This window comes from Pararge aegeria, chromosome 26, assembly GCF_905163445.1.
Source record: "Pararge aegeria chromosome 26, ilParAegt1.1, whole genome shotgun sequence".
Lineage (NCBI taxonomy): Eukaryota > Metazoa > Arthropoda > Insecta > Lepidoptera > Nymphalidae > Pararge > Pararge aegeria.
Genome location: NC_053205.1, coordinates 6095061 through 6113445, shown reverse-complemented (window position 1 = coordinate 6113445; position 18385 = coordinate 6095061). Strand labels below are relative to the sequence as shown.

The 18385-nt window shown below is 40.5% G+C and overlaps 2 protein-coding genes across 2 annotated transcripts; one reads left to right on the top strand and one right to left on the bottom strand.

The window, feature by feature from the left end:
- Positions 1-2970: 2970 nt before the first annotated feature.
- On the bottom strand, positions 2971-4279 carry LOC120635145. The gene is made up of 2 exons (XM_039906078.1): positions 4141-4279; positions 2971-4094 (listed from the first exon to the last, which is right to left on the bottom strand). Exons 1-2 carry the CDS (start codon positions 4277-4279, stop codon positions 2971-2973), a joined length of 1263 nt encoding a protein of 420 aa, XP_039762012.1.
- A 4331-nt stretch (positions 4280-8610) lies between these two features.
- Positions 8611-9408, top strand: LOC120635144. Its single transcript, XM_039906077.1, has one exon. It carries the CDS (start codon positions 8611-8613, stop codon positions 9406-9408), a length of 798 nt encoding a protein of 265 aa, XP_039762011.1.
- The last annotated feature ends 8977 nt before the right edge of the window (positions 9409-18385 follow it).

Sequence of the window (18385 nt, the reverse complement as noted above, 5' to 3'; positions counted from 1 at the left end):
CACCCTAGTATTATAAGCCCTAGAAATTTAGTAACAGAAGTTAATAATTTACAGAAGTACTTTTGTTAAATCCCATAGAAAATATAAGTATGTATAGATAATACTCATAGGATAGAAAGGTCTATTAGCGTTAAAGCTTATAGTACAGAACATTTGCTAACATTTATACTAGATATCCCGTCCATTCAACCCACTACATATGATTATATACATATCTACTCCCTACCCAACAACCGTAACCTTACCATTATACCAAAATCCAAATTCCTTGCACTTGGAAGCGATGAGTACGCGTATCTAGAAGAAAACTGCAAGAAGATAGCTGAGGACACCCAGCTCTGTAAAGCATTGGACACGAGATCAATAGAGAAGTCAGAAGATTGCATCATTTCACTCATTAAACAGAAACCTGGTAATTGTACTCGTGCTCTTATACACCTGAAACGAGGAAAACTACAGAAGATTCAAGAAAATACATTGCTAATATATCATAATAATAGTATCAAATAAACCGGAAGTCTTGAAAACGCAATGCGGCCAGAAAACCGGATATAGAAAATTAACAGGAACATTCCTCGCCAACCTAACAGAGGACTGTCAAATTAATATTATGAACAGAACAATAAGAACACACACCACTAGCACCACCATCAATGTTTGTGTTGAACCCTGGGTTCAATTTGCAAGCTGGCATTCCTCTTTGGCCTATTGTTCGTGAGGCTTGCTGCATCAGCGGGATGCCGTGGTTACGGCATGGTTACTCCTCCCTCCTTAAGATATAAGCTAGTCCTAGAGCTTCCAGGAGCGTCCTCGCGACTTGCTACCGTAGGATGTTTCTTGAAACTGTATTCATATTATGTTCCAGCTTATTGCGGATATTACAAATGTGTAGAGAAGCAATGTGGGCCTGGACTGGGGATTGCCATCATATAGGTCCAGTTGACAGTTTCGACTTCTTGTTGTCTTCAGCTTTGTTTATCAGTTCATGTACACTATCCAATCAGACGTCTTCAAGATGAATCTCGTAGTGGGCTTCTTTCTGCGGTATTAGGTTTTCGTTAGGTAAAGGGATTATTTCATTATATGATATGGCATCTTCTAACAACATCATCTTACCTAAAATAATCTGCAAACTAAAACTTATTTGAACGTATCGACAAGGAACAACTCGCCCCACAAAGGGTCTGGTTGTTCCTCAGCTGAGGTAAGTTGTTCCGCTTATCAACTCCAGTCCCTAATAATGTAGTATTAGTTGGAAAGGTATTATATAAAATAAATTAGGTATATGTAATTGAATATTTATTAGAGTTTTATTTAGAAAAGTACAAAATCTTAATGTTTTTACTAACTTTTCAACAAAATTAAAAAATGTAATGAACATAACTGCAAACATAAAATAATAACAAGCATTAACTACCAGTTAATGGTGTAGTACAACCTAATTAATAGATTTAAGAATAATAAACATTTTTAATATTACTCAATCAACTTTGACAAACGTTTGCTTGTCAAAAAACAACAAAATTATTTATTTTAATTAAAACACAAAAATAAAAAATTTTAACATTTCGAGTTATAGTTTCTTAATTCAGTCTTATAGCAATGACTTTACTGAGATCAATAATCTAAACTTATAACCTACTCTGTAAAAACTGATTCATTTCAGTAACTTTAAAAAAAATATTGAGAGTCGTCGTCAGAATAACAATTTTGACAAACATCAAAATTAAGACTGAACATCTTCAGATTTCAGGCATTTTCAATGAGCCCAATTCTTACACATGACGCATTCAATCCATTATTCACCTGGTCGTGAGTAGGAATATAAATCGCAACATATTAGACAATACCATTCCATGGTCTCTTCTTCACTATCACTTCCATGATTATCTTCTTGCAGTAGTTTCCTTTTTACATTTTCTTTACTTGCCACTTTATAATATCGCTTGTTTTTACCAGTTACTTTATTCTTTCTGACTCTTTTTTCAACTTCGCTGTTACTTAGTTGTTACACACGATCTTGTCGATGCTTTTGGTAAAGGTTTAAATTGCTTCAGGTGAAAATATGCTAGATGTGGCTTGAATGACAACATTATTTGGCAAATTAGCAATGTTCGAGGATCCTGGTTGAGGTTCATTGGTTGCTGATTCACTTCTTGCTGGACGTGGCTCGTTATCTGGGACGGTTTCCATGTCATGATCCACCTGAGGCTCATTAAAGTCTGCTAATCCTTGAAGCTGTGGTTTCACATTTCCCAATCCCAATGAAATATTAGCGGTGTCGAAAACGATATTAAAAAGTTAATCACTGTAGTTTGCTCGACAGATAATAGCAAGTAACACACAAATAACTAGAAAATTGATTGAAATAGACCAAAAAGTATGATGACGAAAAAATTTACTTACGTGATATTTGAGTGTCACCAATCGACTACCACGCTAACACGCGGGCAGACCATCACTAAAATGACTGACGCAATGGCGCGATGATATGACGTTTCGAGATGCACTTCACACTTATTGCTATCTCTTTTCTTCGCGGAACTATTTCAATCGGAACAACCTGCCCCGGCACTTTGAACCCCGGCCTCCCCTACTCTAAAAGCTCTGCGGTTTTTTGTTGTTGTTTGTTTGTTTTTTGGTGTTTTGTTTCTTAACTTCAATCATATGTTGTTCTAATTTTTGTAGCCGTGTGTTCTGGGTAGTAATGAAATTTTCCATCATCAATTTTAGCTCGTCTTTAAAGAGTGCGAGATCGTCGTCATCCCCGATCGATAAACAACGGCGTTTCCTACGCTGAGGATGTCTCAGTATAGGAGTTTCATCCATCTTATTAGATAATAAATATTCCTCAGAGGAAGAAATCGAAGATTTAGGCGGCGGTGTGCGGTGCATAATGAGTAATGTGTGCGTACCGTTTACAAACTAACGTAACTAATACGCGATGACCAGCGTCTAGCATGAGGCTCCTTATGTTTTCTGTTTGCCTGGTAGTCGCGCAGGTTCGTCACATTCGCAGGCTGGGCTATCTTTTAGCCTAAAGCGATAGAGGTATTCCGCCAAGCCACCGTGGCCAGTGAAGGCTTGGCACAGCACCGGGGTCATTTTTGTTTTCCTCAGTATGCTGTAGGCTTTGCCTACTTCTGGGAAAAACATTTTCGTGACCCGCCCGGTTTGTGAGGTGCTGTACCTAGCCTGCCACTTCTTCACGGATTCTTCGCGGATTTTCCTTTTAACGTGTGACAGAGGAATTTTGTCGTAGTGAACACAATGGCCTATTTTTAGGGCTGCCTCTTTGGCTAGCTCATCGGCTCTCTCGTTACCAGGTGTTCCCACGTGTGCTCTTATCCAGTGTAGCGGAATTTCCTTGTTCTCCATTCTTGCATCCTCTACGATTTCCCTTACAGCTTTTACCAGGGGGTGTGTCAGCTTCGGGTTTTCCAGCAACTCAAGCGAGGATTTTGAATCACTCATGATATTGGTTACTGGATGACCACTTTGATGTGCTTGCTGAGCCGCTCTGTGCAGTGCATAAAGTTCTGCTTGGAAAACCGTGCAGGCGGGATTTAGTTGGAAGGTTGCGTTTGCTGTTTCTTTACCATTTTCCCACCATGACAAAGCGGCTCCCACCTTGCCCCCAATCTTACTACCATCTGTAAAGATTTGAGGTCCAGTAATGCAGCGCGAGTCTATGGTTTCGGTATCCAGCTTTTCCAAGAGCTCAAACTCAGTTGGTTTTAGTTTTGATGGATGCGGTCTTTCCAGATAGTGCAACCATTGCTCTAGTTTCCTTCCAGGTGGTAGGTAGTCCCGTGTGATGTTCTTTTTGGCAAGATAGAGATTTGCGGCTTCCTGGACTCTTATGTCTAGTGGAAGCAGTCCTGACAAAACCAGTGCTGATGTGAGCGAGACCGTGCGGTATGCTTTGCAGATCTTCTGCGCGTAGCCCCTTTGTATGGTGTCCAGCAAGTTCTTGATCATTTGGAGCTCCGCTGCCGGGTACCAGGCACTGGAAGCATACAGCACTATGGGTTCGATCACCGCAAAATATATGGTTCTGATTATCTCCGTGTTTAGACCCCAGGTGACCTTAGCTGCACATGCCAGTTGTTTGTATATGTCTGCGGTCTTTTTGCATACCGCAGCAACATGTGGTTTGAAGGTCAGTTTGTCGTCTATCCTGATGCCCAGAAGGTTTCGTTTCAGACACGATTTCTAGTCTATTATTGGACATGTAGAGGTCTGGGGGTCTGACCTTAAGCTTTTTGGTTATTACCATAGTCTATATATATGGTCTATATGGTCTTGTGCGCAGCAAAGTTCAGTTTGTCGACCTCGTGTCCTGCGAATAGCAGGACTACATCATCCGCAAAAGCCTGACAGTATACCCCATCGTCCGCCAGCTGAACAAGCAATGAGTCTAGAAGCAGATTCCAGAAGGTCGGTCCAGCTATTGATCCTTGGACACGACCCTTCGTGGTGCTCCTTTCTAGCTCTGCTCTGGCGTAACTGACCTTGATCTTACGGTCTGTGAGGTATGAGCTTTCCATTTTGTATAGATTTTTCGGGCATTTCCTGGTCGCGAGTTGGTATTTTTAGGCAGGCCACCATGCGTTATCAAAAGCGCCCTCTATGTCCAGTGAAATCATAATGGCGATCTGCTTTTGTTTTACTTCTGATCGTATTCGATTCACTAGGTCATAGAGAGCGTCTTCGGTGCCGCGCTGTGGCATAAATCCGTATTGTGCTCTGCTGAGAGTGGGAAAGATCCTCCATTGTAGGCGTCCCACCATCATCTTTTCGACAATCTTGCCGAGTACTGATAGCAGGCCGATTGGTCTATAGGATTTTGGGTGGGTGTAGTCATCTTTTCCAGGCTTTTGAAGTATGACCACGTAGGCTATTTTCCACTGCTTGTTTGCTATTGCCATAAACACCTCCCTGTTGCAGTGGATAGCGTTGGTGCAGATGTCTGAGGTGAGTCCGTCCGGTCCTGGGGCCTTTTTTGGATTAAGTTCCCTCAGGACCGAGTCCAACTCCGCCGTTGTAAATGGTGGGTCGTCCTCAGACAGGCTTTCTAGCTCCCATACTTGTTCACCCTTCGTGAGTTCTCTGAGGTGCTTATGATACGGTGTGTCAGTAGATATCGCGTCCTCGGGATAGAAGGTGTTTGCGAGGAGTTCTGCCGAGCCTGCTGGGCTCAGTGTTCTCCCTCCATTATCCCTAAGTAGTGTATCCTCATGTCTTCCGGCTGTTTTCCGGATGACTCTGTACACACCGTCCCACATGCTCTCTCTCTCCTGTTTGTTGCAGAATTCCTTCCAGCGCAGCGCAGTCGCAGCACAGTTTGCCTTTTCTGTGTATAGTAATTTGGCCTCTACGTATTCGTTGACTACCGATTGGCGCCGTTCTGGAGCTGCGTTCCGAATTCGTCTTTTCTTCCTCTTTACCTCTGCTTTGGCTTTTTTGAGATCCTTTGACCACCATGGCGGGATGGTGCTTTTCTTTGCTGACCCTGGTTTAGGAATGGCCTGCTCACAAGCCTCCCGAATTATGTTTACATAATCAATGGTCATAATCTCCAGTTCCTCCGGGGTCTTTACCTTATAGATGTTTTTTGGTGATACTTCACTTTCTGCTAGGGAGGTCCTTAAGTGAGTGGCGAAGTCGGACCAGCCTTTTTGGTATTGTACCTCCGCGTTGTTACTGGCTCCAAAGGCTTTAGTGCCGTTTCCAGCTGGAGGACAAAGGTTATCGCATTATGGTCCGATGTTGTGAGCATTGGGTAGGAACCCAGCAGGGATGCACTGCAGGCGGTGACGTCGACTATACTCGTGCATAGTCGATCTCCTCTGTGCATTTCAAAGGTTGGTGTGCTCCCGATGTTTAGGATCTGGAGATCCATGCTATTTAGAAAGGCGGTGTATGCGGCTCCTCTGGGGTTCTCCGAGTCACTTCCCCACCATGGACTCCAGGCGTTTACGTCTCCTCCCACTACGAGGTTGTCAGTTCATAAATTATGACACGCAGATTGTGTGCGCATAATATATGGGTCTATGTCCTGGTCCCCCTCGTAGTAGATGGGGACTGCTCCTAGCTTCAGCGTTCCCGCCATTAGTGTAACTGCAGCTTCTTCCACTCTGAGATGTTCGCAGTCGCGAGTGTCATTTTTGATTAATGCTAAGTCCTCCTTTGTGTTGCAGCTGAGGATTACCGAAAACGATCCCTTAAATAAGAGGGAGATAAATGACTATTAAGAATAGAATAAAACAAGGAAAGTAGATGAACTTCACGGCGTAAACGGATCGGTAAGGTCAGGATAGCATGAGTCTGCATAATCCAGTATAGGAAGATGAAGAGATTGAGCAAGGGAAATTTTAGTTTTAGAACTAGGTAGAACCTGTATCTCAAGCCACCAGGCCCTTTCCCCAGGATAAAGTATACAAGGATGTAATGTTATAATCACAGTTATTCGGTAATATTTAAATTTAAGTAAGAGTAACTTTGTGTTCAATATTTTAAATAATTAATTTCTTTATTTTAACAGAAGATTTAACTTATGCAAAGCTTTGAGATTTATTAGAATGAATAGTAACAATTTATTTTAAATTGTAATGTCTTATAAAATGTAGTTTATAGTTTTTCATGCGTGTATGTGTGTGTGGAGTGTGTGTGTGTGTGTGGCTGTGTGTGAGTATGTGTGTGTGTGTTAGGCATATGTGAATCATTTCAGTATCTGAATAATGCTTTCAGTCTCATCGTAGTTTAGCCCACTTAACCAGTCATATAGTCGAATTTTACAATTATGTATGTTTAACTTATCAATATTGAGTATTTTGTTTACCTGATTATAAATATAGCTCCCCAGAAAGCATGGAAAATTATGTGTAAATATTTTTTTAAATTTATTAATCGCAAATTATTGCTAATGTCGCCTTTTTCCTATGTTATTAATTTTATTTTTATTTTGAATATGATATCTCATAATAAGTTTAAAAATGAACAATTGTCGTACCGTCAGTACCTTACTTTCACGGTACAATGACGTTGTGGAATAATAATATGGTAAAAAGCGGCTAAATTTTAGCAGCAGTCTTTGTGCTCTTTCGAGCTGTATCATATGAGTCTTTGCCGCTCCTCCCCTTGTGTCAATCCCATATGTTATAAGTGATTGACATAGTGATAAGTATACTGTTTTCATTAATTTAGAGTCTGCAACATCTCTTATGTTTTTAAAAATGGCTAAAAGTTTTCGTACTCTGTTTGTTAATGCTTTAATGTGTTCATCAAAAGTTAACTTTTTATCTATGCATATGCCTAAATATCTTACGTAACTTTGCCAAAGCCAATCATGTCAATGTCCAAGTATAGAACGAGATCGATTTTGAATTAAGATTTTGACCGATTGATGTCTGTTTGAGAGGTAGCTTTTTAGTAGTTGTAGTTGTAGGCCCCTAATTCCGAGGTGTTCCAGCTTCTGTATAAGTATAGGTATAGATACAGTATCAAATGCCTTAGGGAAATCTAGGAAGATTGCCAGGCATTTTTCGCCCTGATCTATATGTCTCACCACACCGTCTACAAGGTCAAACACAGCATCCGTAGCTGACCTTTGCTTTCGAAACCCATATTGGTTATTTGCAAGTAAGTTATTTGATTCAAGGTATTTACCCATTTATTTATTTATAATCCGCTCAAGAATCGGACATAATGTTGTCCTATACTAACATTGCAGGCAATATAGTTATGTTACCAGCTCCTTGCCTACAAACACCGGCTCCGCGCCTAGAAACGGTGGCGGTTAACTCTTACACAGCATAACTCGCTATCGTTTCTAGGAATGCCTGCCCTCCTGTGAGAGCCAGGGGGCCCGTGACGGGAGGAATTGACTGGAGAGCGCTAATGAGACCATACGTCTCTGGTCGACATCTATGTAACTCTCAGTTTTAATTAAATGTTTTATATCAACTTTCCAACTTAATTTTTGATTTAAAGAACTAACAGTAACTGTATCGCAACGCTCCCCCAAGAACCTTGACTGGCGCAGCCGGTAGGATTGGTTTAAAAAGGGGTACAGCTTTCTCCAGAAATTCTACGTTAGATTCCGTGGAAAGAAAGTAATTAGTGCCTTAGCCAACCTGAACGAAACAAAGAAATAAGTTAAGTGGGTCTACGTGAGCAGAGATGCTGGCAGCCGGTTGGTGAGTACCTTTTCACCTTCCTTACCCTTTTCCGATAATATAGGATAAATCCTCGCCTCGTTATCTGGTTTCTTTTTTTTATTGTATGAAAATATTTAATATAACGAAATATAATGACATATAATGAAACAAAATTGAAATAACGAATTATAATAGAAATTATAATTTTTTTTAATTAAAATAACAATTATTAATAAAGAATTTTGAAAAGTTTAGAATAATAATAGGTATTAAGTTTTTAGATTTAATATTAATTTTTGTTTTAAGTGATTTTTATTATTTTGTGTGTGTGTGTGTGTTTTAATAAGGTAATAAGTTCCATTACTATTAATAACTATTCAAGTTTTTTTAAAGAATATTATATTAAATCAAATCTTTAATATAATTATTATATTCTCTTTTCTTTAAAATGGAACAAATTACTTTAATTCCCCCACAGATGTTAAAAATTATCCCCGTTTTCGGAGGGGATAAACGACAATTAAATTTATTTTTAAGACAGTGTGAATATGTGATAAGTAAATTTCAAGGCAGTGAGGAACAAAATGTTTATTTAATGAATAGTATTACAAGTCGCCTAACCGATAGGGCCGCCTCGCTTATCAGCGAGCGAGAGGATGTTATGACTTGGACTGATTTCAAGGAAATTCTCATACAACATTTTGGAGACCCACGTAGTGAGGAATGCATAGCGATAGAATTGGAAAATTTAAAGATTAGAAATGCGGAAAGTTATTTAGATTTCTGCAATAGAATTCAGTCAGTGCGTTCTGTTTTGATATCGAAAGTGAATCAAATTAAAGACGTAAAAATAAAAGAAAGTAAAATAACCATATATAATAATACTTCTTTAAATGTTTTTCTCTACAATTTACCTGAAGATATGGTCAGAGTAGTGCGACTGAAATCCCCCGAAACATTGGAGTCCGCGCTTAGTGTAGTTTTAGAAGAAGTAAATTTCCAAACTCAGTATCGACTACGCAGTGCCGCGCAACCTTCGGTTCAAAAGTTCAAACCTGATCATTATAACCAACAATCTACTTTTAAATCTCAAAATAATTTTAACTTCCCAACTAAACCGAGTTGTACGCCTGTGCCAATTTATCAAGCGCAAAAACCACCCCCGTATAAATTCGGAATACCTCAATATCAGAAACCATCCCCACACATGCCTACCGGATTTAAGCCAAATTTAAGTCCATTTTAATACGGAATTCCGAAAGGGCCAATCATACCGCCTCCTAGAGTGAACCCCTATTTCGGACATCGACCTGCTGGTCCACAATACGGTCCGAATCCACAAGTTTCTTTTAACAATAATACTAGTAGACGACCCCAGGATGTGTCCACGAGGACCGCGCCTCAAAGGCACAATTTTCAAGTAAATGAAACTTATGCCTTCGAGAACCCCTATAATTGTTACGAATATGATACCCAATATAACGGAGAGCCGTTAATGTGTTACCCGGATGATAAACTTGAATGTGAATTTGCAGAGGAACAGACAGACGAACTGACAAACGGAAATAACCCTGACCTTGAAGGAAACGATGCGGAAAATTTTCGTACACCAGCCTCGGACAAAGTAGAGAAAGGATAGAGTTAAATTGCGACCCAAAATTAAAGTTACCTTACATATATATACCCGAAATAAATGGTAAATTCATGATAGATACGGGAAGTACTAGATCTTTTGTGAGTCCTAGTATCGCATATACATATTTTAATGCATATATTTTTCATGAACCATTTGAAGTGACGAGTACCCATGCGTCTAGTTCACATAACGAAGCAATAGAGATTCCGTTAATGCCAACATTTAATTGCAACCGTTCCCAAAAATTCTACGTATATAGTGTAGATCCGAAATACGATGGCTTGATAGGTAACGATCTTTTGAAACAGCTAGAAGCAGTAATTGATTTAAAACATAAAGTATTAAAGACCAGAACAGTTTCAATTCCTATTATATACAATGCTACTGAATATATTCTCGATTTACCACCGCGTTCTGAACTAAGAGTATCCTTACCAACGAATCAGTATTCTGGTGATGCTATTTTGAACTTTACTGAGTTTTGTAAAGGTGTAAGAATGCCAAGTGCGTTAGTGAGATGTGTGAATGGTTATGCAAAAACGGTAATTCAAAATACCTTGCATCGTGCTATAACTCTTCAAGTCACAGCTCCATTTGAGGTAACAAAGTATGAAAGTAAAGAGTGTGAGGTTAATTATATGAGTGGAAGAGACGAATTTGAGAATAACCAATTATTATCAGAGAATTAGGAAAGACTTAGACTGGAACACATGAATGAGGAAGAGAGAAATAAAATTTTTAAATTATGCGAAGAATATAAAGATATATTTTATTGCGAACAGTTACCGTTAACATTTACCAATGAAGTCAAGCATTTTATTAGAACGAAAAATGAAGATCCTATTTACACTAGACCCTACAGACAAGCACCCGCTCAAGCGGAAGAAATAAAGAAACAGGTAGAGAAGCTTTTAGAAAACAATGTAATTCAGGAATCATACTCACCTTGGTGTTCACCAGTTCAATTTGTCCCAAAAAAAATGGATGCCTCCGGTATGCAGAAATTTAGAATGGTAGTAGATTACAGACGACTCAATGAGATAACCATTGACGACAGATACCCTCTTCCCAATATAACAGACTTATTTGACAAATTAGGAAAAAGCACCTATTTCACGACTCTAGACTTAGCAAGTGGCTATCATCAAATTGAAATTGATGAAGCTGACCGTCAGAAAACCGCGTTCAGTACTCAAGCAGGCCACTTTGAATTTCTAAGAATGCCGTTTGGCCTAAAAACCGCCCCGGCGACCTTCCAACGCGCTATGGACAACGTACTTAGAGGACTTCAGGGCATTCACTGTATGGTATATTTAGACGATATCATTATATTTTCGTCAAGTTTAGAGGAACATATTCAAAATCTCAGGACAGTTTTTGACAGATTACGTAAGACTAACCTTAAACTACAACTCGACAAATCAGAATTTCTACGTAAAGAAGTACTTTATCTCGGACATACCATAACTAAAGACGGACTGAAACCTAATAACGATAAGATCAAAGCAGTGTTGAATTTTCCTTTACCAAAGACTATAACTGAAATTAAAAGCTTTCTTGGTTTAATAGGATATTACAGACGTTTTATAAAAGATTTTGCACGAGTAACACAACCATTGACATCATGTTTAAAAAAACGTAATAAAATTATAATTAATGAGAAATATATCGAAGCGTTTCAGAAATGTAAGGAGTTGTTAACAAATGCACCTTTATTACAATACCCAGACCCTGAAAAACCATACGTACTCACAACTGATGCTTCTGAAGTAGCGTTAGGAGCTGTCTTATCCCAAGGTGCAATTGGTAGTGACCGTCCTATTGCATATGCAAGCAGGACCCTCAGTGACACAGAGTCTCGATATAGCACGATAGAGCGTGAACTACTTGCAATAGTATGGGCAGTGAAACATTTTCGTCCCTATTTATATGGCCACAAATTTAAAATTTATACGGACCATCGTCCACTAGCCTGGTTATATTCTCTTAAGGAGCCTAACAGTAAGCTTACACGTTGGCGTTTACGTTTGCAAGAACATGATTTTGAAGTCGTTTACAAGAAGGGCAAACAAAACACAAATGCAGATGCTCTTTCACGAATAAAATTAAATGCTTTAGGAGCAGGTGAAAACGCTTCCGTAGCAGTTAATATAGACGACCAAGAATCCCGATTTCAAGACTTACGTGACGTAACTGACGATGATAACTCGGACAAGTCCAGAACTCTTACTATTTCTGACATGTCTTGAACAATCTCTATTTCGGACTCTGAAGCGACGATTTCAGCTAGCTCTAAAGGTTTAACAGAACCTCAATACCCGGTTCCTTCCATTTCCCATGCTAGTAGCACTCAAACAGTGCACTCTAACATAGAATGTGACTCCTCAGGTATTCCAATATTACACGAAGCTATTGATACTAAACCTAACCAAATTTTAGTATTCACATGGCAAAAAAATGATATACAGGTTAGAGACATTTCAAGGCCATAAGAAAAAATTATAGAACTGTTCTTACCTTTAAACAATTTAGATTTAATAAAACAATTTCTGAAAAATCATATACAGCCTAAAACTAAATATTTTATATATTTTGAACATCAGGATCATAGGAGAGATTTCGCAAAGCTAATTACAATGTTATTCAAAAAAGACACCATAGACATAAAAGAATGCACGCAAAGAGTAGTTTTTATAGAAGATGAAAATGAACAAAAGGCCGTAATATTAAAGTATCACGAAGGAAAAACCTGTCATCGTGGTATTAAAGAAACTATGACTAGAATTAAACGAAATTATTTTTGGCACAACATGCAAGAAAGTATTTCAGCAGTGATTAATTCATGCGAGCCCTGTCGTAAAATGAAGTATGATAGGAACCCAATTAAACCAATGTTACAATTAACTCAAACTCAAGATGCCCCATTTCAAGAAATATTCATAGATTTATTCAGTATCGAAGGAAAATACTATCTAACGTTAGTCGTTGCATTCAGCAAACTTGGTCAAGCCATAGAGATTAGTAATCGTTCCACACCTGAAGTAGTTCGAGCTCTAATTAAATACTTCTCCTTTTATAGCGTTCCTAGGAAATTAACATCTGACCCTGGATCTGAGTTTAATAATGAATTCATGAGAGAATTAACAGCTATGTATAAAATTGAACTTCACATAACGACCCCTAACAATCCAAATTCCACTGGTATTGTAGAGAGATTTCACTCTACGATAATAGAGATATATAGGCTCGCCAAATACGAGCATAAGTTCACAGACGCTGCATCTGTAATGACGTACTCCATAGTGGCTTATAATCACACTATCCATAGTGCCACGGGTCTAACACCTTTTGAAGTAGTATTTGGTCATACAGATAGTAATGACGCGTTCAATGCCAATTTTCAAAAAACTTATATGCAAAGTTTATTAAAAGATCATGCTAAACGCACAAAACGTCTCTATGAATACATTTCGGATAAACTTCATAAATATAAAGAAAAGGTAAGAAAAAGAAAAGGTGGTGAGCAAGAAGTAGAGTTAGAAGCAGATAAAGCCATATTTACAAAAGTAGTTAACACCCGTAGAAGTAAAGATAAACCTCCATATCAGAAAGCAACTATTAGTGGCGAAATTAGTAGAAATGTAGTACCCATTACCGTGCGTGAGCGTAAAACAAAAGCTCCAATTAAAAATGTGAAACGTCCTCCACAGGTGGTGCTTGGTCACCTTGGTGATGATAATGAAGGACAGCCGACCTCTTCAACTTCAAAAGGTTGAAAATAATCCGGGGTTACTACCCGTCAAACAAGGTCAGGCTTTTAAACAAGAAAACAAATGGATAATCGTTAAGAAATTGGATTTAAGCGCTATTTTTAATGACTTAGATTTTAATATTGTTAGGTATAGTGAGTTTAGTAAGTTAATTAATGTGGATAAGCCTTACGCATGAGTTCATAAACTTGAAGCTGCAAGTAGAGTACCTAAGAGATAGGGCTATAGAAAAGGTAAAACAAATTTCACCTACGACTAGATTCCGGAGAGGATTGATTAATCCGATAGGCTCTTTCATAAAAGCAATTACCGGTAATTTAGATAATGACGATGCGATTCATTATGAGAATTTGATTTATAGATTATATGCTAAACAAAACTTATTCGAGAGTAAAATTACCCTAGTTTCCAGAATGATGGATGATAATATTAACAGTACAGAAATTTTATATAACAACTCTTTAATCTTAGATGCACGCCTAAAGCGAGTGGAGAAAATGCTGAAAGAAATAGATACGAAAGAAAATAATTCAATTTATTCTACTTATATTTTAGGTTTATACAGCATGTTCATAAATAATTTCCGTTCGATATACATAACAATTAATGAGATTGAAACCGCTTTAGCTTTCAGTAAAATTTCTGTGCTACATCAGTCTATAATAAATTCAACAGAATTATTGTACGAATTGTCATGTATAGAAAAAGTGCATAACCTTATATATCCTGTAATAGAATATAATTTAGTTAAGTTAGAACAAACATTTACTATAAAAGCGTATATAAAAGGAAACCAGATCACGTTCATAATGGAAGTGCCTCTTACAGATAACAATACTTACAACTATTATAAAATGTATTCATTACCTATCTTAGATCAACTTCGTGATGAAACTTCCATTATCATTCCTGAATATCCCTTCCTTATGGTGAAAGGTTCAAAATACTTACCGGTTGCTTCTCCGTGTCTGCAAATCTCCGCCGATGACCAGTACATCTGTAACGAGAATAACGTCGTAACATTTTCAACTCTTACCTGTATGGAGCAGCTGATGCAATTCCAGAGTAACTTGTCCCTTTGCTCTCGACGAGTGGTTCAAATGGAAGAGATGAAGGTCCAGCGTTTGTCATCTGATAGTTGGATTGTGTACTCACGTAATAACGCAGTTATGTCCTACAAATGTGGAGATGATATATCCAAGACCACCATATTGGGAACTTACCTCGTGCGAATTGAACCTGGCTGCGAAATTATACTTGGTGACATTCACCTTTACTATCTTCAACATGCTTTGGAAAATTTCGATTATAAAGTTACGCCTATTTTTGACCTACCTGATGTGAAGAGTAAAGATACGGTTACAACAGCGGCTGAGCCAATGGATATAAAAGGAATAAACCTGGATGAAATTAAATTCTTATCGGCAGTGCTCAAAACGAAAAGTGGTAGTGAAAGTATAGGTGAAATAGTAAAAGTTAAAAGCGTTAGCCTAGGCACATTAATTTTATATTTAGTTGTAGTTACTTTATGTCTCTTCTTTGTTTTTAAAATGTTTAAGAAAAGGTTTTATGAGGGTCGAAATCCTCGGATTCCTACATCATCCGATGATTTCGAACTAAAGGAGGGAGGAGTTATGTTACCAGCTCCTTGCCTACAAACACCGGCTCCGCGCCTAGAAACGGTGGCGGTTAACTCTTACACAGCATAACTCGCTATCGTTTCTAGGAATGCCTGCCCTCCTGTGAGAGCCAGGGGGCCCGTGACGGGAGGCAATTGACTGGAGAGCGCTAATGAGACCATACGTCTCTGGTCGACATCTATGTAACTCTCAGTTTTAATTAAATGTTTTATATCAACTTTCCTACTTAATTTTTGATTTAAAGAACTAACAGTAACTGTATCGCAACGCTCCCCCAAGAACCTTGACTGGGTTGTTGCTTGTGGTAAACATAACAATGTTAGTAAATTTATGTTTTAAACACGATTACATCTATTTGGATTCGTACTAATATTCTTACAGATGTCGTCTAAAAGTTCATACGAAGAGCGTCAAAAAAAGCCTTGTTCGACGATGTTTCTTCGCCTGAATCTAGTCAAGACCCTTATGTTGACGATGGGACATTTGGTTCTGATCGAGATTATGAACCATCTGACGGCGAATCGACGAGTTCTGAAGAGACAGCTCGTGCTTTACAAAGCAGGCAGGTAAACAGGAATACTTCGATTTTACCTTCTGATAACTCTTTGTCATCGGCACCCAGTGATGCAGATGATAATGAAGATAACAAAATAAGTTCTCAATCCGAAGGAAATCTTCAAAATATTGATAATATCCAGTTTTCTGATGAGCCTGTAAATCTGATTCAACCATCTGTTTCGGTGTTAACTGCTGAGGCTAGAGAGTATGCAGAATATCCAGATGTATCCCCAAGAACCTCTGGTGTGCCAAATTAAATAAATCCTACACCTAGAAGACCAGCCACTCCTGTTAAAAATGAATCTTGGTCTAATACAGTTATGACCATACCAAATTTTGACTTTGATAGTTCGTCGTGTGGTATTACGGTGAATGTTGATAACATGGACAAAGCTATTGATTTTTTCCAACTTGTGTTTCCTAACGAATTTATAGAATATTTAGTACAATATACTAACATATATGGGAATGCTATTTTTTGCACTAATCGACCACATACCAGACACAGCCGAAAAACTGTCTACCGCGAAATCACTTGTGAAGAAATGTTGCATTTTCTGGGTCTCAGCATTCTCAAAGGTCACATAAAATGCCCAGAGCAAAAACGTGTCTTTTCACAAGCTATATTTTCATCGAATATTTAGTTACGTAATGTCAGGACGAAGATACGAGCAAATTTTGCGCTGTCTCTGTACATCGGAATTGGGTGAAAAAGGTGAAAACAAGATTGTGGAATTTATTGACTTGTTAACTTTAAATTTCCGAAAACCTTACAATGCTGGAGAATTAACTCTAGATGAGTCTCTTCTTCTATTTCGGGGCCGCCTACAGTTTCGACAATATATCAAATCTAAAAAAGGTCGATATAGGCTCGGCACCCGCCGGCCTCTCAGCCCGCCTCCACGGCACCAAATAAGCCCCGCACCCCCCGCTACTAGTTGAGAAACTACCCAACTGGGCCCACCACCTCCGAGCACTGAAGACGAAGCTCGGTAGGACCCCCAGAGCCCGTCCCTTCGGTAAGGGCCTTAAATTTACCCCAAACGATGAATCCAAATACCGCACCGTCCAGCACTACCTGTCAGAGTTGGAGAAGTCGGAGAACCTCCCGTGGTTTTCCTACTCACTGCCTAAGGACAGGAGCCTGAAGGTGGCCATCCGGGGCGTCCCGGGCGACACCGACCCAGACGAACTAAAGGAAGAACTGTGCAACCTGGGGTTTGAACCCGAGCTGGTCCGGCCTATCAAAGAGTCCTCACGAGAACCGCGGACCTCATCCCCCGCATATATGAGGTGGATGAGCTGCTCTGCATGCCGGGGGTGAAGATCGAGGCCTGGCGCGGGAAAAAAGGACCCGCTCAGTGCCACCAGTGTCAACAGTTCCGCCATTCCTCACATTACTGCCACCGCAAGCAGGCCTGCGTGCGCTGTGGCGAAGAACACAGGGCGTACCAGTGCCCGCGCCCCAAAGACGTCCCAGCCACCTGCGCAAACTGCGGGGGCCCTCACCCCGCCAACAACCTGTCCTGCCCGGTGTTCCGTCACGAGATCCGGAACAAGCGGGCAGGCACTGTCGCCGCTACCGCCGCCAAGACCCGCGACGGCCCCCTGCCTCGCTCCGACACACAAGCGGAGCATGCCCAGCCACCCACAGCCCCTGCGGGGGGTCTAACATCAGGACCCCCGCAAACGACCCGTCTCCCAGAGGTGCTCCCATCAAATCATCAAAGAAAAAGAGGAAGAGGAACTCGCATAGCATAAGACCCAAGGCCACAGTCTCCGAGCCCACCACGCAACCCGAGGCGGCAGGGCGGGCGCCTGACGTGGGACCCCAGCCCCCTCGCCGTCTATAGAGATAGCCGTCTCCAAATCCTCGAGACGGCTATCAATGAGATTCTTCACGCTCTGCGCGCCGGCGAGGATCCCACCAACGTGGTTCTCAGAGGGATGAGTCAACTTCTCCAGCTCAATGGCTAACCTCCTGAGAACCATGTATTGGAATGCCAACGGCCTAACTCGGAAGGCCACTCTCGTCCGTTCCCTCCTAAAGGAACAAGATATACATATCGCCCTTATAAACGAGACTCACCTGTCCCCGCGGTCCAAACTGCAGTTCTCGGGGTACTTCACCTACCGCTTGGACGACCAGTATCCAGGTCCTACCACCAAGAGAGGCCTTGCGGTCCTCGTGCGAAGGAAGATCGTCCACCAGCCGATCCCGGCTCTCCTGCTGCAGTCGCTGCAGGCGCTGGGAGTCGAGCTCCTGATTGCGGGGAAGGCGCATCGCCTCTTCGCGTGTTGGGCCGAGAGGGCGTCGCTGCATGTCGTGAGGTCACTGCTTCTCAAGGCGCAAAGGGGCCCGCTGATACTCCTGACGAAGGCGTATCGGACCGTCAGCACTTCCGCGCTGGCGGTATTGGCGGGCGTCCTGCCAGCGGACTTGGAGGTGATCCGTGCTGGCAAGACGGATTTAGCATGTGAGTCCGCGACCAAGCGGGAGTGGAGCAGTCTTAGGCGCAGTATTTGGGCCGAAGTGGAGACTATGTGGCAGCAACGCTGGGCGAGTGACGAAAGAGGCAGTCATCTCCGGCGATTCTTTCCGACGGTGGAGGGGAGACT